The sequence below is a fragment of the Primulina eburnea genome, chromosome 14 (genome assembly GCF_022965805.1).
Source record: "Primulina eburnea isolate SZY01 chromosome 14, ASM2296580v1, whole genome shotgun sequence".
Classification (NCBI taxonomy): domain Eukaryota; kingdom Viridiplantae; phylum Streptophyta; class Magnoliopsida; order Lamiales; family Gesneriaceae; genus Primulina; species Primulina eburnea.
Window position 1 is genome coordinate 13332394 of NC_133114.1, and position 24366 is coordinate 13356759.

Consider the following 24366-nt stretch of genomic DNA (forward strand, 5'->3'; position numbering starts at 1 on the left):
AAGGCGGAGCATCAGAGACCAGCAGGTTTTCTCAAGCCTCTTCCTATTCCCGAGTGGAAGTGGGAGAATATTACCATGGACTTCGTGACCGGTTTGCCGAAGTCAGTCAGAGGATCAAATGCCATCTGGGTGAATGTAGATCTTCTTACCAAATCAGCCCACTTCTTGCCTATTAAGACGAATTTCACCATGATTCAGTATGCAGAGTTGTATATCCGGGATATAGTCCGACTTCATGGTATTCCCGTTTCTATCATGTCTGACAAAGACCCAGATTCACTTCCGCATTCTGGAAGAGTTTGCATTCGGCAGTGGGTACGAAGTTGCTGTTTAGCACAACTTTCCACCCTTAGACAGATGGGCAGTCAGAGCGAGTTATTCAGATTTTGGAGGATCTTATCTGTGCTTGTGTGATTGATTTCTCTGGGAGTTGGGAGTCGAACTTGCCATTGGTAGAGTTCACCTATAACAACAGATTCCAGTCGTCTATTGGTATGGCTCTGTATGAAGCACTGTATGGTCGCAAGTGTAGATCTCCATGTTCATTGGGATGAAGTAGGGGAGAGATCAGAGTTGGGTCCGGAGATTATTCAGCAGGCTGCCGATGTAGTAGTCAAGATCCGTGATAGGATGAGGACTTCTTAGAGTCGACAGAAAAGCTATGCAGATCAGAGGAGGAGAGATCTAGAGTTTGCTTTTGGTGACCATGTCTTTGTGAAGATAGCACCATTGAAGGGTGTCATGCGATTTGGGAAGAAAGGTAAGCTTAGTCCGAGAATCATTGGACCATTTGAGATCCTCGGCAGAGTTGGGACGTTAGCTTATCGTGTGGCTCTTCCGCCGAACCTGGCCGGAGTACACAATGTGTTCCACGTCTCTATGCTGAGGAAGTATATGGCAAATCCTTCGCATGTCTTGAACTTTGAGCCGTTGCAGCTTACTCCGAACCTGTCTTATTAGGAGAGACCAGTGCAGATCTTAGACAGACAGGAGAAGAAGCTTCGGAACAAATTGGTTAAGCGAGTCAAAGTCAAATGGCTTAACCATTCAGAGGAGGAATCTACATGGGAGTCTGAGCCAGAGATGAGGAGTCGGTACACCGAGTTATTCAGTGAGTTTTAATTTCGAGGATGAAATTTCTTTTAGGGGGGAGAGTTGTAGAACCCGTAAATATGAGTACGTATAAGCCATGCATAATTCTAGTATTTTAAATTAAAATGATTTTATTGCATGAGTATTTAAATTCTTTCCTTTAAATCTAATTATTTTATGCAGTAGTTTAATTTTATCTTTTCAGTTAATTCAGTTAGGCCGGACTGGAGTTGAAGTTTTGAGATAAAATTTAAAATTAAGAAAACATTCCCAGAGTTTATTTTAGTTAACTAGTAAGTTAATTTAAGTTAAAATAAGGTTTAAGGAATTATTTAAGTAACTTGAGGTAAGTAGGAAATAAGTTCATTTAGGTTCCATAATTAATGTGTCAATTCACTAAATTATTTAAAGGATAGGTAAGGCTCTAAAGATTTAAAATACACTAACTAAACAATATTTCCCCTCCATTTATTAGATTAATTCGGCCACCCCCTTAGTGTCACAACAATTCTTTGACAACTCATCACCTTTGACCATTTCTTTATTATTTCTTGGCATGATAATCCTTTCACTTTTAATCACCATTAATTATTAATAGTAAATCATTATCCTAGCCTTGGTACGATATGGTAGAATCGGTCATATGATCCCTCCAACAATATTTTGATATCAAACCATTTCAAATTCAAAAGGGAGCAAGACTTGGTCATGCCATTTGAATCCCTTTATTATTGGAACTCCCCTCACTCTCCTAACCATCATTCCCCTACTCACCACCGAAATTCAGCGAAAAACCAGAGAGAAATCGTGAGGTAGCCAAAGAAAATAGGAGAGAAAAATCGAAAAGAAGCAAGAACAAGAAAAGATCACCCCGTCTCCTCCGCGGCGCGTTGTCGTTTCGTTTGTTTTTCTTTCAAAACGAACCAAGGCATGTATATATTTTTATTTACTCTTCAATCAAGCCATATTAGTATTTTGAAACAACATACTCAAGATTTTATTACAAGAAAACCGAAATTTTTCCATGCTATTTTCGAAACATGAAGTGCAGATTTTGGCCCCTCCTTTCATGCTTCACGGGTTGGCTTTTTTTCATTGTTTCAGGTATTGGTTCGACCCTAGGCTCCCAAGGCTGCATCTAGACATGTACTAGGAAATGTGAGGATCATATTGGTCCATTTGTTCAAGCCCCATAACCGCTGGAAACCAGAAATGACAGCAACTCCCCAAGCATGCCCTTTTTTGTGATCGATTTTCTCATGTTGCTGTCAAAGGGAAATGGATCTGATCTTTGCTGCCCTAAGGGCTATAGCCATGGTTAGAACACCTCCCTATCATGTCTAAGACGTGACCAAGTCACCCCTTCGAGGCTTGGTCCATGGTTGTATCGGTTTTTAAATAAAAACAAGAACAGCCCCCTTCGACCCCTTTAAAATTCTGCACATGCCTTTTTGGTTTTGGTGGTTTGGAGTGGCCCTTGGTTGGCCTCTGGCCCTTAGCCCTAGTTCACACCATACCCCATGATGTCTAGATCAAGCCATGGTCAACGTTATGGCCACTGGTATGATGCATGACAGCAATAAAACAAAATTTCAGAAACATCACCGTACAGCTTTTTGTGTTCTCGGTTGAAGCTTGGTGTTGTCCTAGGTGTTGGATTGTATTGTGTTCGGCCTAGGGCCCTTGGACATGGTTCACGCCACCCCTTAGGATGTTGGGAAGAGCTCTGGTTGGTGGTTCAAGCCCCAATGGCCAATAGTCTCGCAAACGAAGCAATGTAAGCACAAGTGTGGTTGCTGGAATTTCTGGACAGCAACTTGCTGCTTCGGTTCAGTGGCTCGTTCGAGTTCTTAGTTGGCTTTTAGCCTATGGGCTTGGACTGGACAGTGCCTCATCGAGTTAGGAAGGTCATGTTTTTGGTTGTTTGTATTCGGATCATTTTAGAGGTCGTACGAGAAATTTCGGTGCGATGTGCCAAATTGACTCTCGAAAGAGCGTTTCATGTTTTGGCCTCCATTCACCAAAATTTCGGCCCTTTCCATTTTAGGAGCATTATTTCATCATTTTAAGTGTATTTTAATCATGGAAATTTGATGTTTCGGTGTTGGTTCAGGATGGCACGGAGTCATGATTAAATACGAAGTCGTTGGGCGTAATTGTCTCGTATTTGGATTAAATTACAAAGTTTGGTCAAGAAAATCATTTGCATATTTTTCATGTTAAATTAGGTCGCAGCGAGCCTGGGAACGATCCAACCCATGTGGTAAAATATACAGGATATTTAATTATGTCATTTAATTATATTACGTGCATAAAATTATAAAATATTCATTTTTTTGAGATTTATGCGATATTGCTTGTGGCCATTTCACTATCATGGGATTATTGTATCACCCGTTCGTCAGTTACCGGTTCAGTTCAGTTCAGTTCCATCTACTGTGGTATTAGTCTCATCAGACGATTATTACTTCACCCGGTCGTCAGTTACCGGTCAGTTCAGTTCAGTTAAGTGCAGGGGCCACTTGCGTAGACCATAATCTCAACAGAAAATTTATGACATGTTATTTTATGACAGGGCTCGATTGAGCAAGCATTTTACTTATGATTTTCAGTCAGTTATGCACGTATTATAATTGCTCATGATAAGTTATTTTCACGTTACGCCTCATGACATGATAAGTTATTATATTATTACTTGTTATTTACGATATATGCATGCTGAGTCTTTAGACTCACTAGACTTGATTGGTGTAGGTACTGATGAGGTTGGGACCGAGGGCGGGGATGAGTGAGCTAGCTTGGGTCGGCAGTAGTGGAACCCGAGGACCTCATTTACAGCATTTACCATTTTTATGCCCAAACATTTTTATCAGTTGTTGGATTACTTTAACTTGTTATTTTTCGAACAATAATTTCTTCCGCTGCTATTTTGAACATTAAACTTGATTTATCAGTGTATTTTATGAATGAGGCATTTGAATTATTTTAAAAAGAAAATTTTACATTTTCCGCAAATTTTCAAACACGAATTTTCGGGCCATTATAATTATAATAAGTTTTTAATTTATATGGAAGGCGGATAAAAGTTTTCTCCCCTAGAGTGTTAAGATTTTTGTGAGTATATGGTCATGTAACATAATCTTGAGTTCTGAGGTTACACATAAGTGTTCGTTTTTTAGGCAAGAATTACAATTATATCTGTGAAATGGAAACTCAATAGACTTGAATCGTTTAAATATTTGGAATGCTTGGGATTTAAGAAGAAAAATATATATTGATTATAATGGATTTGGCAATAGGATTATATTTTGGGGAAATTAAATTATACGATCAGGACGACTTAAGGTAAGTTAAGTCAATCAATTAATCTTTGGGAAGATAAAATAACCCAAGGTAGTTTAGGATTTATAATTGATAAAGGTTGTAGAGTTAGCTAAATCTTTGATTTCATTGAGATCAAGAAATTTGGTATAAATGGATAAAAGTGAAAGATGTCATATCAGAGTACGTAGCAAAACCGTAATAGAATGCAAAAATTTAAGCCAATTAAATTAAGTATGAAGTGAGTAAAGGAGCCTAAAATTTTCAAGAATCAAGACTAGACAAATTTCGAGGACGAAGTTTTATTTGAGGGAAGAGGATTTGTACGCCTGAAAATCAGTCTACATAAATCGCATGCATGAAAATTTTTAAATTACTAAAATATTTTAATGAAATGATTTTAGATTTATGAATGATATATTTTGAGTGACTAAATAATTAATTTGGGTAATTTTGCTCGATTATATAATTTAAATATTTTCAGACGAATATCGGCGGTTGGCTGGGGACGGAGGACCGGAGACGATTAAGGTGTTAAAGATTTAAAAGATAAATTTTTATTTTTAGTTTAAAAAATATTTATTTGAAATTATTTAAGAATTTTAGCATTTTAAAGGTCAGATTTAAATTAAATAGTGGTAGCAAGGAAATTATGTATTTTATATGAGATTTTTCGGAAATAGATATTTTTAAATCTTTTAATTTGAAGCCTAATGATTTTATTAATCTTAATGAGTCTAATTAATTATTTAAAAAGCTAGGCTTAATTAAGCCCATTAAATAAGTGTTTAGGAAATCTTTTTTAATTTTATTTTAAAAAGTTCCACACACAAAAACAACCCTAAACACCTACACACACAAATTAAGTGAATGCAAATAGAAAGAAAGAAACGAACAGCGGCTGAACTTGGGTTCTTTGTCAAGGGAGTTTCCGATTTTTTTCTCTTTCTTTATTCGATTTTCTTCCTCGTTCTTCCTTCTAAAAACGAACACCCAACTCCTTTGCATCCCAAAGTGGGTTTTTAGTGGGGTTTTGACAAGAAAAAAAGGGTATAAAAAATATAATTCGTCCTCCGTTCGTCACCAACGTTCCACCGCTTCGGTATTTGTATTTATAGCATTTTAAACGCAAAAACACGTTTCTAAAACTTCTTTTTGCACCATTCAAATAATAATACGTGTGTTTTATTTTTTGAAGCATGCAAATTATATTGATCAAATTATTTGACGAATGGATGAATATTTTTCAAAGTTTTGACGTTTTTATGCTCTCTTGAGATGTGTTATGATTTCTAAAGAACATTCTGTCATTAGGGGACATTAAAGAATTGGAAAATGGGTCTTTTAAGCAAAGAACGATGGCTATATAGTAGTTATAAAGAGTTGCGGTTGGGAGAAGCTAAAACCTAGGGTTTCCTTACATGGTATGGGTTGTATTGATCGGTTTTTGTGATGGCTGGATAGGGGCTCGTTCAAGTGGGGTTATGACTTCGTGAGGCTGCCTCCTAGGTCTAGGGAGATTCCTAGAATGGTTGGACTCATCGATGCACAAGGATGGACGTGGAGGGACTTTAGGGCTTGGTTTGGCGCAACTATGTTGTAAGGTGCGTAGGCTGGTGCGGCTGGTCTAGGAAGGTAGGACAGGGGTACAGAAGGATAGGCTAGAGTCTAGTCAAGGCCTGGGTCGAAGATGCCTCGAGGGTGGCTCGGTAAGAATTGGCTCGTGGCCTAGGAATAGAGGAATGGTTCAGTTTTGGCAAGGGAAAGTGTGTAGGCTCAAACCATGGTCCACGGGGGTTGGTTCATGGTTCATGAGGGTAGTTTAGGGATGAAAAGTTTATGTTTAAAATTTGGGAATATAATATTAAGTTTGGAAATAATTCGGGTTTAAAATGCTTCAGGGTTTAGTTATTAAGTAATTAAATCAAAAGGCTCGGTTTTACGTCTAAGAAAAATATTAGAAGTCAAATTTAAGATTACATGATGATTTGGGATATGCTCGAGTCAATAAAAGTAGAAAAAGTAAATATCAAGAATTTTGGATTCCAAGAGTAAAATGGTCATTTACGTCCCGGGTAGTACGAAAAGTCTGGTAGTGTACCAAAGAATCATAGTACATGCTACATGATATTTTAAAAAGTTTATGATGAAAATATGAAATTTTATGATATATGCTAAAGCGGTATGATTTTTTCCGAAAAATGCAATTTTACAAATTTTGAAGGACACGGTATTCTGTGAATAAAAAAAGAAAAGAAAATATTTTGAAGGATATGAATTGACTGTGACAAACATGCTATGATTGGATATATCTTGAGGGAGAAGGCCCAAAGATAGACTGTTTACGGGAGAAGGCCGCAGAGGGAGCTCGACGATCATATTTCCACTTATGGCAAGGCCTAGCGTCCGCCCCCATGTACAATGGTGAGCTAAGACTGGTCAGTCGACCACATGATGATACGATTACAACTAGTCACTTTCAAGGATCAAATTCACACAAAAATCATATACGATGAGGGAAAGTTTTATGATTTATGATTTATTTACGCTTACAAATTTATGTTAGCTATTTTAAATAAAAGTATGATATTTATGCATGTGCCTGTATATATATTATTTGTTCTCGTGGTTAGTACGTGTTGAGTCATTAGACTAACTAGGTTTGGATGGTTGCAGGTGAGGACGATTTTGAAGGAGACACTGACTCTTGAGTGGATTGAGTCTGACAGTACACTCCCGGTGGACTTTATTTTCCGTACTTCTTAGTATTTAAAGTTTTTACGAAAACATTTTGATGATTATTTATTTAGAGATTTATGCTTTATTCTTAATTTTAATTTGGATTATTTTAAAATTAAGATATGATTATTTGTGGTTGACGATTTATGAATTTTTATGCATTTAAGATTTTTAAATATTATTTTTATGTTGGATGACTTTGAAATTAGAAGAAAATGTTTATAAAAAGAAAAAAAATTCCTAGTATCTATTTAAATTTTGAAGTTAAAAATAAGAGATGTTTCAGTTTCGCAACTCGTACGACCACAAACACCTTGAAAATTCAAAAAAATATCAAGATTTGAGAGAGAATATATACTTGATGCACTTTGAAATGAATATAGCATTGCCTATTTGTAGGCGGAGTTCGGAAAGTCCGTACTTGCTTCAAATTCACGTCATGCTTGCTTTGACACCTCATCGGACAATGGAATTGGAAGGCCATTCTTGGGTTTGGATGGTAAGAACTGGCCATGGAGTTACGTATCAAGCTCGAGTCAACATCTCGACAGTGATTGGGATCAGAAGCTTCGATCATTATTCAGTAGTTCTGAACCGCCCGATTGTTCCAAACTTAGCTTCAACGGTTTCGAACTGGTGATGAAACGTCCTGTAACGTACCGTACTTTTATCATTCAAAAATTGCGGAAAAATTTAAAATTTTCTTTACTAAATATAAACATCCATACGGTAGTCACTCAACGTTCATAAATAGTTTTGAAATCATTCGCCATCAATAAAATTTGTTTAAAGAAAGGTTATCTCGAAATGTCTCACATCCAATCATACAAATTCAGGGTATTTTAAACTGTGCTTAAAAACATAAACTTGCGGTCCTCGGGTTTAGCCTGCCGCTCAATCCAAACCTGCCCCTTGGTCGCCACCTCCTGTCTCCTCCTCAACGTACTCACCTGCATCGATCAAGTCTAGTGAGTCTAAAGACTCAACACGTATAAACTGGAATAACGAATACTAGAATAATAAAAATCGCATGCATCTTTAAAATAAAACGTACATAACTTGAAACTGGAACTTTAATAATAAACTTAAACTTGAATTAAACTCGAACTTGAACTTGAACTTGAACATGCATACTATGACGTGCGAAGAACATAAACTTTTCTTAAACATGCTTTCATACTTCAACATACTAAACTTCATCATTTGCGTAAAGGATGTTTCAAAGCAAGTGACCTTTAACTTAATAAATGCCTGATCAGACACACCACAGTACTGGGCTGACAGGGACGTATCCACTGCCACATACATGGGATCCCCGTTCATCATTTAACGGGCCGGTTGGTCCCCGTTCATCATTTAACGCTTTCCAACCACGATCTAACCCGTTCATCATTTAACGGGGTGGAGAGGTCCTCGGCCACGTTCACCGACTTCCAAACTCATTCACTTTTTGGTCACGAGACATTTAGCATACCTCAAAAACTTCAAATATTTTCTTTACACGTCATACATACTTACTTGGCGTTGAGGGATTCGTTGGACGTCGATCGGGGCCGTTGCTGCACATACTAACATGAAATTCCATTCTTAACTTGCATAACTTAGCCGTAGAATCATACTCACTCTCAAGTTGAAAAAATTCTTAGGACCTTCTAAAATTTCCCTTGACTCGACCTTGATAATCCTTGCTCTAAACCATGACATCAAACTTCGAAAACAACTTTCAAATCTTTCTCAAACAGTGAGTACACGGACCCCTATCCTGGGTCCGTGTACGGGTCCGTCTACCTACTGTGAAGGAAGTGCTCGGGAAGAAAAGGGGGCACGGACCCCGTGCTTAGATCCGGTTGGAGGTCCGTGTCCGTGCGCTGGAAAAATGTCTCGAAGAAATGGGAAGGCACGGACCCCGTGCCTACATCCGTGTGGGGGTCCGTGTCCGTGCGCAAGTTTGCCACCGTGAAGAAAACAAAGGCACGGACCCCGTGTCATGGTCCGTGTAGACCTCCGTGTACCTACGCGACTTAGAAACTCACGAAAAGTCTGAACCTGTTGTGCTTAACTCCCTCAACTCGGTGTACAACCCAATAATCAACATCACGAGCTCATCTTAGGCTACTAAATAAATGACTCGAGCCTATACAACTGTCCCAAAACAACCATACATCCCAATCAACCCAACAAAACCCGTTAACAAGACTTTTTGACACAAAACGGTTTTATACGACATCCAATCTCCCAAGCACCTAACGACAAGAAACGATGCTTCAATAAACATCCCAACATCATAAATAATATACCTATATGCAGCAACGATCACCCGTCGTTCCCCAACGAAGCCTGCAACAATTAAACTTGAAGAACACATCAATATCATAACTTTTCTGAAAACGCAGTTTGAGTAGTCCCACGAAAAACGCCATAACTCACTAAATTTTCATCCAAAAATCTCGAATTTTATATCAAATCGAAGGCATCGAAAAGTTCTACAGTTTCCTAGTTGAAAGTTTTCTCAAAATCCCGACGGAAAAATCGCAGTATTTAAAAAGACAGTAAAAACGTGATTTTAGATCTAAAATTAATTCAAAACTGATCCGAATTGTTTTCTGCTCAAACGACGAACGTCAAACATATATTTTTACGCATAAAAATAACACAACACATAATATGACAAGATCGATGCAGAAAGGACAGAATATACGTGCCTTTTGATATTTAAAAATACCGAACGACGTTACCGAAGCGGAGATAGAAGCGAGGTTGATACGGGACGAACGTGGCACCATTTTCTTGCAATAAAATTCATGAAATCCTTGCTGGAATCTGAAGAGGGGGTGGGCGGCTGCTATGCTAATGAAGAACCCTAGTTTTCTCTTTTAAAATAATAAAACTAGAATTGATAGTGTGTGTGTGTTTAAGCGTGACATGTGTGTGTAAAAGTGTGTAATGTGTGCGTGAGTTTTGTGCTTAATTAGGGAATTTATTTTTGCTTAATTAAAATAAATAACATGCTAATCAAATATTAATTAAAAAGGTTGACACAAATAATAAATTAGTTAAAATATTAACTATACTCATCTTTAAATAAAATCCCCCTAATAAAATAAAGTGCACACTTGTTAAACTTTTAAAAGTTTTAAAGTCTTAAAATTACTAAATAAATAAATTAGGCTTAAAATGCTAAAACTCAATAAATTATTTAAAATGCCCCCAAACTCAACTAAAAATAAAATACCATCTTTAAAATTGCCAAGAATAGTCACCGGGTCTTTTCCTCAATCTCGCCTCGAATAAATGCCTGAAACATGAAACTCGAGAAGTATTTTAGCGTGCATCACATAAGCATGACTATATTTAAAATAATGCATTTAATTAAATTATGCATGGCTGAACTCGTTTTAAATCAAAATAAATGATTTAACGAATTAAATAAATGCATAGGTTGTACGTGTACGAAATTGGGTTCTACAGTTCCTCCCCCACTTATATAAATTTCGTCCTCGAAATTAAGTCTTACCGAACAATTCCGGGTAGCGAAGTCTCATAACTGCCACTGACTCCCAAGTGGCCTCGTCCACTGATTAATTCAGCCACTGAACTTTGACTAGCTTAGTCACTTTGTTCCGGAGTCTGCGCTCCTGTTGGTCGAGGATTTGAGTCGGTCTTTCCTCATAAGACAAATCTGGAGCAAGCTGCAAAGGCTCATAACTCAGAATGTGCGAAGGATTAGCCAAATATTTCCTTAGCATCGAGATGTGGAACACATTGTGTACCCCGGCCAGATTCGGGGGAAGGGCTACACGATAGGCTAATGTCCCAACTCTGTCAAGAATCTCGAACGGTCCAATAAACCTCGGACTCAACTTGCCTCTTTTCCCAAATCTCATAACACCCTTCATGGGTGCTATCTTGACGAAAACGTGATCACCAACGGCAAACTCGAGATCTCTCCTCCTCTTATCTGCGTAGCTCTTCTGACGGCTTTGGGCAGTCTTCATTCTGTCACGAATCTTGACCACCACTTCTGCAGTCTGCTGAACTATCTCGGGACCTAGATCTGATCTCTCACCCACTTCATCCCAATGAACTGGTGATCTGCATTTCCGACCATACAACGCCTCATAGGGAGCCATGCCAATAGATGCCTGGAAACTGTTGTTGTATGTGAACTCCACTAGAGGTAGTCTAGACTCCCATGTTCCCTGAAAATCAATCATGCAAGCTCTTAGCAAGTCTTCTAAAATCTGTATCACTCGCTCGGACTGGCCATCTGTCTGCGGGTGAAAAGCTGTACTAAAAAGAAACTTCGTCCCCATAGCTGCATGTAAGCTCTTCCAGAAGGACGATGTAAACCTCGGGTCCCTGTCGGACACAATAGAGACTGGGAAACCATGCAACCGGACTATCTCCCGGATATAAAGCTCCGCATACTGCGTCATGGAGAAAGTCGTCTTCACTGGCAGAAAATGCGCTGACTTAGTGAGTCGGTCCACTATAACCCAAATAGAATTAGACCCTCTGACTGACTTAGGTAACCCAACGACAAAATCCATAGTAATGTTCTCCCATTTCCACTCTGGGATGGGGAGTGGCTTAAGCATACCTGCTGGCCTCTGATGCTCTGCCTTCACCTCCTGACAAGTGAGGCACTCAGATACAAATCTGCGGATGTCTCTCTTCATCCCTGGCCACCAATACAAAATCTGCAGGTCTTTGTACATCTTGGTACCTCCTGGGTGAATAGAATACGGAGATGCGTGTGCCTCTGTCAGAATATCCTGTCTGATCGAATCAACACTAGGCACCCACATTCTGTCTCTGTATCTCACGATACCATCTGACACTGTGTACAAAACACTGCCCCTAGTTTCATCCTTCAGTCTCCATTTCTGTAGTTGCTCATCTGAAGACTGTCCTGCTCGAATGCGGTCTAGTAAATCAGATTGGACTGTCAGATTAGACAGTCTAGGAGCTCTGCCCTTACGATAAATCTCTAGGCCAAACCTCTGAATCTCATACTGAAGCGGTCTCTGAACTGTCAATTGTGCTATGACTGCCACTTTTCTGCTCAACGCGTCTGCCACGACGTTAGCTTTTCCCGGATGGTAGCTAATCTCGCAATCATAGTCTTTCACAAGTTCCAACCACCGCCTCTGTCTCATATTCAGCTCTTTCTGCGTGAAGAAGTATTTGAGACTTTTGTGATCGGTGAAGATCTGACACTTCTCGCCGTATAAGTAATGTCTCCAAATCTTCAATGCAAAGACAACGGCGGCTAATTCAAAATCGTGAGTCGGGTAGTTCTTCTCATGCACCTTCAACTGTCTGGAAGCATAAGCTATAACTCGACCCTGTTGCATCAACACTGCTCCTAAACCGAGCTTAGATGCATCAGTGTATAACACAAAACCTCCTTGCCCCGATGGCATGGCTAACACTGGTGCTGAAATGAGAGCTTGCTTCAAAGTGTCGAAGCTCTTTTGACATTCATCACTCCACACAAATTTAGCATTCTTCTTGGTTAGTGAAGTGAGTGGCACTGCTATAGACGAAAACCCCTGAATAAACTTACGGTAGTAGCCTGCTAAGCCCAAAAATCTGCGGATCTCTGATGCATTCTTTGGCTCTACCCATTCCTTGACAGCTGCCACTTTGGCTGGATCCACTTCAATCCCTCTACTAGACACTATATGCCCCAAAAACGCGACTTTCTGCAACCAAAACTCGCACTTACTGAATTTTGCATACAACTTACGGCTCTGCAAAGTCTGCAAAACTGTCCTCAAGTGCCGGTCGTGCTCCTCATGGCTCTTCGAGTATATGAGAATATTGTCAATGAACACTATGACGAACTGATCGAGGAACGGCTGAAATACCCGGTTCATGAGATCCATGAAAATAGCTGGAGCATTGGTCAATCCAAACGGCATCACTAAGAACTCGTAATGCACGTATCTGGTCCTGAAAGCTGTCTTATGCACATCTGCATCCTTTACTCTCAGTTGGTGATATCCTGATCGAAGATCTATCTTGGAGAACACGGTGGCTCCCTGCAACTGATCGAACAAATCTTCGATTCTAGGCAACGGGTACTTATTCTTGATCGTTACCTTGTTCAACTCACGGTAATCGATGCACAGTCTCATGCTCCCATCCTTCTTTTTCACAAAGAGTACTGCTGCGCCCCACGGTGAGAAGCTCGGGCGGATGAACTCCTTGTCTATAAGTTCCTGAATCTGCTGCTTCAGTTCTAACATCTCTGCTGGAGCTAATCTGTACGGTGCCTTAGAGATTGGCACTGTGCCTGGCATGAGATCAATGGAGAACTCCACCACTCTATTGGGTGGAAGACCTGTGACGTCATCAGGAAAGACGTCTGAGAAATCTCTGACTACTGGCACTTCTGATATAGAAGGAGTGGGCACGTCAGGCGTTGAAATAACACTGGCCAAGAAAGCCTGACACCCCTTGGAAATAAGTCTCCTCGCCTGCATGCACGAAATCATGCGAGGAAAACTCCTCCATCTAGCTGGCTGGAAGAGAAACTGCTCCATGTCCAGCGGTCTAACCAACACTGATCTCTTCTGAAAATCGATCAAAACTCTGTTCTTAGTCAGCCAGTCCATGCCCAAGATGACGTCGAATTCAGGCATCGGTAATAGGATCAAATCGGCATACACCAGGTGGCCCTGCAGTTCTAGATCAATATCTCTGACCACACTGGTAGCTAACAGCTCTTCCCCTGATGGGACTGTCACTGAGAAGTTCACGTCTAGACCGATGGACTTGATGTCCAGATTATTAGCAAAGGTCTCTGATATAAAGGAGTGTGGGGCTCCTGAATCTATCAGTGCGGTTGTGGCTAACTTCTTTATGAAAATATTCCCTGAGATGCTTTAGCATAACAAACTGACTTATATCCCCAAATTTCTACCATAAACCTCATACAACAAAAGACACCCAAAATTTCCAACTAAAACACTAGTAATCCCAATTAAATTAAATATGCAAGGCGAAGAAATTAATACTGTACTGAATTAAATAAATTACCAGTCAAAAGTGTAGTGTTTGGGTCTGCCTCTTGAGCATGCATGGCAAACACTCTCCCTTGGGTTGGCTGCTTCCACTGAGGGCACTGCTTCAGCATGTGGTCCGTAGCTCCACATTTAAAACATTTACCTGACCCATACAAACATTCCCCGGGTGCTGACGGTTGCATTTGGGGCATGGTAGAAAATTAGCGGGCTTTTGAGGCGCCCCCTACTGATGAATGGGACCCTTGCCTCTCGGCGGTCCTGGATAAGGTTTATTCCCTTGCGGCCCCTGATATGGTTTCTTGTGTTGGGGTCGCTGCTGCTGGTGCTGTGGCTGCGGTGGTGCCTGATAGGGCCTCTTGCCCAACCTGTCAGTCTCAATGTCTCGCTGATCTTGTTCTGCCGCCAGAGCTCTAGAAACGGCAACTGTATACGTAGTAGGGCCAGCTACCCTCACATCACGGCGCAAGACTGACCGCAAACCACTCATGAAATGCCTCAGCTTTGCTTGGGCATCATTAGCTATGAGTGGCACAAAGTAACAACCCTGCTCAAACTTCCTCACAAACTCAGTCACGCTGCTGTCTCCCTGTCGCAGCATCATGAACTCTGTAGTCAAACGGGCACGTACCTCTTCAGTGAAGTACTTGGCGAAGAACAACTCCTTGAACCCATTCCAAGACAACGTTGGCAAATTAACTGCCACTGATGTGCTGTCCCACCAACGTCTCGCATCTCCTGCTAGAAGGAAGATGGCACATCGGACTCGGTCTACATCCTGCAGCACCATATACTCAAAGATCACCTCTATCGACTTAACCCATTCTTCCGCTACCATCGAATTCGTAGCCCCTGAGAATTTCTGAGGATTCATCTTCTGAAATCTCTCGTACACTGCTTCAGGTTGGGGCCTCGGTCCTGCACCTCTTGCTGCGGGAGCCTGGTTCCCCGCAACCTGTGCGAAGAACTGAGTCATAGCTGCAAGCATCTATGCCTGCATGTCTGGTGGAGGAGGTGGTGGAGGATTGGCCCTCTCCTCGACTCGGGGCTCTCTGTCCTCCTCCCTATCTTCTCGGTTAATCTCCTCCCGCAAAGGTCCAGATCATTCCATTGGGGAGAAAGCAAGAGTCATCCATATATAGTATAGATGAATAGTACCAGTGGCGACGTAAACCCAAAATGCATAAACATGTTACCAATAATATAAGATGCACGTAACTGAACTCAAAAACATGGACATGCTGAAATCATGACTTATTGCATACTGCACAACATAAATCTTGAAACTTTAAAACTTACAAACTTGAGGTGTGACCTTGTGAGCTTCTTGCGACTGGCAGTAGGCGTAACCCTTTACAAGAACACGGCTCTGATACCAACTGTAACGTACCGTACTTTTATCATTCAAAAATTGCGGAAAAATTTAAAATTTTCTTTACTAAATGTAAACATCCATACGGTAGTCACTCAACGTTCATAAATAGTTTTGAAATCATTCGCCATCAATAAAATTTGTTTAAAGAAAGGTTATCTCGAAATGTCTCACATCCAATCATAAAAATTCAGGGTATTTTAAACTGTGCTTAAAAACATAAACTTGCGGTCCTCGGGTTTAGCCTGCCGCTCAATCCAAGCCTGCCCCTTGGTCGCCACCTCCTGTCTCCTCCTCAACGTACTCACCTGCATCGATCAAGTCTAGTGAGTCTAAAGACTCAACACGTATAAACTGGAATAACGAATACTACAATAATAAAAATCGCATGCATCTTTAAAATAGAACGTACATAACTTGAAACTGGAACTTTAATAATAAACTTAAACTTGAATTAAACTTGAACTCGAACTTGAACTTGAACATGCATACTATGACGTGCGAAGAACATAAAATTTTCTTAAACATGCTTTCATACTTCAACATACTAAACTTCATCATTTGCGTAGAGGATGTTTCAAAGCAAGTGACCTTTAACTTAATAAATGCCTGATCAGACACACCACAGTACTGGGCTGACAGGGACGTATCCACTGCCACATACATGAGATCCCCGTTCATCATTTAACGTGCCGGTTGGTCCCCGTTCATCATTTAACGCTTTTCAACCACGATCTAACCCGTTCATCATTTAACGGGGTGGAGAGGTCCTCGGCCACGTTCACCGACTTCCAAACCCATTCACTTTTTGGTCACAAGACATTTAGCATACCTCAAAAACTTCAAATATTTTCTTTACACGTCATACATACTTACTTGGCGTTGAGGGATTCGTTGGACGTCGATCGGGGCCGTTGTTGCACATACTAACATGAAATTCCATTCTTCACTTGCATAACTTAGCCGTAGAATCATACTCACTCTCAAGTTGAATAAATTCTTAGGACCTTCTAAAATTTCCCTTGACTCGACCTTGATAATCCTTGCACTAAACCATGACATCAAACTTCGAAAACAACTTTCAAATCTTTCTCAAACAGTGAGTACACGGACCCCTATCCCGGGTCCGTGTACGGGTCCGTCTACCTACTGTGAAGGAAGTGCTCGGGAAGAAAAGGGGGCACGGACCCCGTGCTTAGATCCGGTTGGAGGTCCGTGTCCGTGCGCTGGAAAAATGTCTCGAAGAAATGGGAAGGCACGGACCCCGTGCCTACATCCGTGTGGGGGTCCGTGTCCGTGCGCAAGTTTGCCACCGTGAAGAAAACAAAGGCACGGACCCCATGTCATGGTCCGTGTAGACCTCCGTGTACCTACGCGACTTAGAAACTCACGAAAAGTCTGAACCTGTTGTGCTTAACTCCCTCAACTCGGTGTACAACCCAATAATCAACATCACGAGCTCATCTTAGGCTACTAAATAAATGACTCGAGCCTATACAACTGTCCCAAACAACCATACATCCCAATCAACCCAACAAAACCCGTGAACAAGACTTTTTGACACAAAACGGTTTTATACGACATCCAATCTCCCAAGCACCTAACGACAAGAAACGATGCTTCAATAAACATCCCAACATCATAAATAATATACCTATACGCAGCAACGATCACCCGTCGATCCCCAACGAAGCCTGCAACAATTAAACTTGAAGAACACATCAATATCATAACTTTTCTGAAAATGCAGTTTGAGCAGTCCCACGAAAAACGCCATAACTCACTAAATTTTCATCCAAAAATCTCGAATTTTATATCAAATCGAAGGCATCGAAAAGTTCTACAGCTAGTTGAAAGTTTTCTCAAAATCCCGACGGAAAAATCGCAGTATTTAAAAAGACAGTAAAAACGTGATTTTAGATCTAAAATTAATTCAAAACTTATCCGAATTGTTTTCTGCTCAAACGACGAACGTCACACATATATTTTTACGCATAAAAATAACACAACACATAATATGACAAGATCGATGCAGAAAAGACAGAATATACGTGCCTTTTGATATTTAAAAATACCGAAAGACGTTACCGAAGCGGAGATAGAAGCGAGGTTGATCCGGGACGAACGTGGCACCGTTTTCTTGCAATAAAATTCACGAAAACCTTGCTGGAATCTGAAGAGGGGGTGGGCGGCTGCTATGCTAATGAAGAACCCTAGTTTTCTCTTTTAAAATAATAAAACTAGAATTGATAGAGTGTGTGTGTGTGTGTGTTTAAGCGTGACAGGTGTGTGTAAAAGTGTGTAATGTGTGCGTGAGTTTTGTGCTTAATTAGGTAATTTATTTTTGCTTAATTAAAATAAATAACATGATAATCAAATACTAATTAAAAAGATTGACACAAATAATAAATTAGTTAAAATATTAACTATACTCATCTTTAAATAAAATCCCCCTAATAAAATAAAGTGCACACTTGTTAAACTTTTAAAAGTTTTAAAGTCTTAAAATTACTAAATAAATAAATTAGGCTTCAAATGCTAAAACTCAATAAATTATTTAAAATGCCCCCAAACTCAACTTAAAATAAAATACCATCTTTAAAATTGCCAAGAATCGTCACCGGGTCTTTTCCTCAATCTCGCCTCGAATAAACGCCTGAAACATGAAACTCGAAAAGTATTTTAGCGTGCATCACATAAGCATGACTATATTTGAAATAATGCATTTAATTAAATTATGCATGGTTAAACTCATTTTAAATCAAAATAAATGATTTAACGAATTAAATAAATGCATAGGTTGTACGTGTACGAAATTGGGTTCTACACGTCCACTACTCGTTTTCTTTAAAATACACTAGAAATTTTTTATTTATTTTTATATTCTATTAATTTCCTAATCTCGGCCGAATTTTAAAATGCATAATTACATATACTAAAAATATTTTGGATATCATTTTAAAAATAAACAACCAAGTATATTTGAAAATTCAAAGGAAATAGTTCAAAGCATAAAATCATCAAACGCTTGCAAATCCTAATTTAGCAACAAAGCTAAAACTGACACCTCTCAAAAATCACTCAACATCATAATAAAAGTCATGAAAATATCTTTAACAAATAATACGTATACAATCACATGCAACAGTGAAAATACTTATACTTAAAATAAAATTTCATAATCATGCATAAACATAAACAATTTTCATATCATATTAAACACATTCATATTCATCATATACGTATACATTTTCATTTCGTTAAATTCAGATCGTTAATTGTGACTTTCATATTAGGGGTCGATGGATCCATCTATATATAATCACAGTACTGGGCGGCAGGGACATCGTCGACACTCTCACCCGTCAACTGAGCCTTGGCCTTACATATTATTTTATCGTTGTATTATCGTATTAGTCACAACTACTTCACTTCCTTCAACATTTCTTATTCTCATCACTTTATAAAAATTACCCATGCATAAATCGTTTTTCTTTTAAACCAAACATGCAACATATCTTTTAGTGTTAACGTTTCATCATTAAATTCCATAGACATTTAAAATAATCATATTAACATATTTTACAGCATTCAGGACACTGCCATGACGTTTACAATTTTTCAAGTGTAAAATGACAGTTTTACCCATAAACGTAAAATTTCAAGATTTTGTGTTTTTCTTATTTCCGTTCATTCTAAATCATCCCGAATAATTATTTAAGCTTAAATTAAATTTTTCATATTTTTATTTAGCTTAAATTCGAGGCTTTCTAATTATTTCGTAATTAACAATTCGTAATGCTTTTTAATCCCTAATAAATTTAAACTTTATTATAAAATTCACAAATTTTAAAAATAGAATTTTTATTACCTATTTTACCCTTGTGAACCATGAACCACCCCTATGGACCCACGGTTCAAGCCTTAGACATGTAAACCCTTTATTCGAACCCTAGCATGCCCTTCGAGCCAAGTCATGATTCCATCAAACCAAGCCCGAGCCACCCCAAGCCAAACTCTTCCCAGAACCTATATGGACCCTTCTGGACCAACGGGACCCCTAGGACCTAGTCCTAACCCATGCCGAAGCTCCCTGCACCAGGTGAGTTCTGCGACCGAGAAACCTTACTAGACTAGGACTCTTCGCAGCCCAACCAGGACCATCCCCCTCAATCCCACACCGAGCCCAGCCCCTTGTGGACCCTCTTAGGACCCTAGCCGACCTAGCCTGGACCCATGACCCCAGCCACGAGCCCTACCCCGCTGCTGTCACTCTTGGGTAGCTTGGAGAAGAGTCCTTGTTCGCTTGGACACTTCCCTAGCCAACTAGCTCGAGTCCTAGCATGGCTAGGACTCCTCTACTGACCCAACCACGTACCAACCCAGCCCTGGTCGGGCCTTGGCCGAGCCATGCATGGTTATTACCTGTTGGAACTTTTCAAGTTCGAAATTTTGATTTTGATGTTAACAAAACTTGTTATTGTGTTTTTAACATATTTACTCAAGTGTGAAGTTATTAACACAAGAAGCAAACTGGAAATAAGTTCTGTACAAACTGAATTTATGGCGACTTCGGTGTATTAATGATATCTCCCATCTGGATGATCCAAAGGCCAATCCTGTCACGCCCCGTGACGGGGTTAGTCAACACCGGCGTTATTCAACAATCACATAATTGCTAAACAACAAGCCTCGTAGTACAGTATAAACCAAAACAAGTTTATATCATAAATACCCCAAAAATGGTCGTCTTTACAATAGTAACTCTGAAAACGATAAAAATCTGCGGAAGCGTTTATTAACTTGAATTTAAAACTCACGAGAACATATTCTTAATTAAAAAATTTTATGCATCCACTATCAGTCCAAAAACTAATGTCCGAATCTTCTTTCTCTATTTCTTCTCTGATTTATTTGGGAGGGTAGAGTAAGGGGTGAGTATTTTGGGAAATACTCAGTAAGTGGGGACCGTTCGAGCACAATATAACAACATGCATAAAATTTTGAAATCACGTGACTTGCATAACGTCATTCATATCACATGCATAACCTTTACCAAACATTGAGATTCCTCAACTTTCTATGGTTTACTGATATCAGTCCCTAATTTTTACTTCTCTAAGAGGGCGAGGCCGAATCGGTTATATCCCCACTGTATGAGGGTCATGTCATGGTTGGGATTCCCTCCCATATACATTCGAATTCTCACAGTGTCCAAAACCACATGACAATCAACACAAGAATGGAGTAGAAGAAGGTGTACTCGACCGTATTTTCATAAAAACGAAGAAACATGCATAACGAATTTTAATCTTTAAAACAAGCCCACTCACCTTAATCCTTGAAGAAAAACACGAAGAATTCGAAAATCATAGAAGAATCATACAACCGACACTTCGAAATTGCAACAGCACATCGCCCGAAAAATCAGCCGTCTTGAAAAATTCCTTGCGCCTTATTGAACCGTTGGATCGGGCTCAACATTTCAGAGTACGTTCAAAAATTTGTCAAAAACATTGTGAACGGTGGAGATCGGGTTAAAAAGTCGTTTTAATCTGTTTATGGATGAAAACCGTAGGTATACTGTTTCCCGCCTAGAATCAGAGCAGTCTTTTTGCGAAGGGCATAAACAAAAAACTGACCGTTGGATTTGACCGAAATTTGGATATGTTATTTGAAACATATGGAAGCACATTATGAACAATGAAGATCATATTCCGTGTACCCGAGCGAGAGAAACGAATTTCTGAACTTGGACTGAATTTTGACGAATCGTGCAGAATTTTTGGAGAAGAATTTCGAAAATAATGGAGAGAAAACTCGAAAATTGAGGTGTAATTTCTGAATGAGAGTTTCTCTATTTTATAGAGAGGTGGCTGCTATCCTGATCGTGTATTATCCTTACGTTTAAACTTTTGAATCAAACTTTAAATCTAGTATAATTATCATATCAAATCTTATATCTTTATCTGATATCAATATCACATCATATCTTAGATCTTTATCTCGTAAAAATCTTTTCAACTTTGAATTTTTATCCCAAACTCTACCTGATTATATCCAAAAATTCCTTATTTAATTTCTTAGATCATGATCTATTTATTTATCCCAAGTTCAAAATATATACACAATACTATCTTAAATTTCAAGCTCCAAAAATATTGTGCATGATATAATTATCCATTCAACTTTAGATAAACTTGCAAATTCAGCTTAATCACCTCACCTTCAAGATCATTACAATTGTCCTCTTGTAGACATATGGACTTATTCATTCAGTAAGTTAAGATTTGGTTTTCAGCCTTGACTTATATATCCTAAAATCAGTACACATAAACTCATGCATTTATTAAATTGTTAAATTACTTATTTAATTTTTAAAATGATATTTAACGATGCATGATTTAGGATTTGAATTATTTTAAATTATTAAACGTTTACTTGAAGCACGTTAAAATATTTTCTTAAGTTTTATGTTTCAGGTGAATATTCAATACGAGATCGTGAAAAGAGACCGGTGACGTTTTAGAAGATTTATGAAGATGTGATATTTTATTTCAATTCAAGGAAATTAATATTTTAATTAGTTTATGGTATTTTAAGTATTTTAAAGCCTAATTTATTTATTAGGTGAATTTAAGATTTTAAGTTTTTCCAAAAATTCTAATTTGGATAATTGGGGATTTTAAATCTTGAAATTTATTTTATTAAATCTTTGAGTGGGGTTTAATAATAAGATTTCTAATGTTTTATTTCTAATTATTTACCTAATTAACCCCTAATTAATTGCCTACACACACACATGTTACTCACACACACACACATACTTGGCACACACACTCACACACAACCTTGTTTTATTTCTTTTTTTTGAGAGAAAACTAGGGTTCTTATTAAATCAGGAGCAGCCACTCCTTCCCCTTGCAAATTTCTGTAGATTCACGCTCATTTTCGGGCAAGAAATCATGTAGCAAGCGTCTCCCGGTCGTCTCCCGTAATCCACCGCATCGATATTCGTGCGTTATAACACAAAGGGATGTATATCATTTCATTTTTCGCATCGATCTTGTCATAGTAAAATTTTTGATATATACTGTGTGTAAAAATCCATTTATGTTATGCAAAGTTTGAGCAAAAATGTTTGAAACGATTTTTTGATCGGTTTTTTGGAAAAACATTCAACATATAAGAAGTAGTACTTTTTTATATCTTTGACTTGACGGTAAATTAGTAATTTTTGGACAAGATACAAGTGATTTATGATCATTTTCTTGTGACTGCTTAAACTATGTGAAAATGTGTTTTTGAGGATTTTCGAGTTGCAGGCTTGGTGGGGAACCGCTTAGTGGGCGGTGCCCGAGCGGTATGATTTTTACCGCCCAAGAGCCAGGCCTTCTGGACAGGCGCACCCGAGCGGTAAAATATTACCTTTCGAGCGCCAGGTATTCTGGATAAAAGTTTTAGTATGTGTAGAGTTGCCCAAGCGAGATCCAACGAAGCCCTCAACGCTATATAAGTATGACTGATGTGCAAAAAGAAAATGTTTTATGTTTTTGAGTAATGTGATTGTCTTTTGACCAATTATGTTATAGGTTTGGAAGCCGGATAACGTGTCCGGGGACCTCTCCACCCTGGTAAAGTATGATCGGGTTTTGATTAGGATTGGAAAGCGGTAAAACATGACAAGTGACCAATCCACCCGGTAAAGCATTACCGGGGATCTTATGTATGTGGCAGTGGACATCCCTCCCAACCTAGTACTATGGTTTAGTCTGATCAGGCCCAATATATTATGGGTCACTTGCTTTGAAACATATCACTACGCAAAATGATGATGATTATGCATGTTTAATATGTATGATGCAGCACATGTATGAAAATGTTTATGAAATGATGGCATATCTATGCTTATGTAAGTTTTTTATAGTTAAGTATGTACGGGCTACTTTTAAATGCATGTGGATTTATTACGTGTTACTCGTTATTCCCAGTTTATACATGTTTAGTCTTTAGACTCACTAGACTTGATCGATGCAAGTGATGACGAGTTTGAGGAGACGAGAGTCGGAGACCAGTGAGATGGCTCGGACCGTCCGGAGGCCTAACCCGATGATCATTTAATTTTTCAAGAATTTTATGCATGTTAAATTGATTTACTCTGATTTTTGATGAAATTACTTCATGTTATTTAAACCAGTACTTTTTGCAAGCTTCTTTCGAGGGTCACATTGATGTCACGGAAATAGTTTGCACTCGTTTTTATTTCAAATAATTTGTCAAGAATTTTATTTACAAGTGTATTTTGGGATATTGTTAATTATTTAAGAAAAATTTTATTTTCCGCAAATTTTAAGTAGTTTAAAAGTACGGTATGTTACATGACGTCTTCAAATTATTGGGAAAGCTTCAAGTACTCAACCATGCCATGAAATGCTTTAACTAAATCAGCTCATGTAAATTTATCTAAGTCAAAATCAAATACCTCATCAGTAGTTGTTTATGGATCAACATCATCTATGAGACATTTTTCAACATCACTTTCATTGGATTGACTTACTGAATAAGAGGATTCAGAGCTAGAGTCTGCCCACTTACTTTTTATTTCTTCAGCAATCATTGTCTTACGGTCCTTGCGAGACTTTTTGTTATTTGTTTTGCATTTTATTCTTGTAATCATCTCTCTTCGGCTTTGAGAAATCAACAATGAATTGAATAGTTTTCCCACAGTTGAAGCATGCCTTGTCACCAAATGGTGACTCCTTCTTGTAATTTTGGTTGGGATTCTTGTAACTCATTTGTCTATTTCTCATG

The 24366-nt window shown here is 38.8% G+C and overlaps 1 protein-coding gene across 1 annotated transcript; it reads right to left on the bottom strand.

The window, feature by feature from the left end:
• Positions 1 to 14409: 14409 nt before the first annotated feature.
• LOC140811178 (uncharacterized) lies at positions 14410 to 15171 on the bottom strand. The gene has a single exon (XM_073169048.1). It carries the CDS (start codon positions 15169 to 15171, stop codon positions 14410 to 14412), a length of 762 nt encoding a protein of 253 aa, XP_073025149.1.
• Positions 15172 to 24366: the final 9195 nt, after the last annotated feature.

What these genes read in the sequence shown, in the direction of transcription:
- LOC140811178 (XM_073169048.1), bottom strand. Translation starts at nt 15,171, where the DNA reads ATGCTTGCAGCTATGACTCAGTTCTTCGCACAGGTTGCGGGGAACCAG.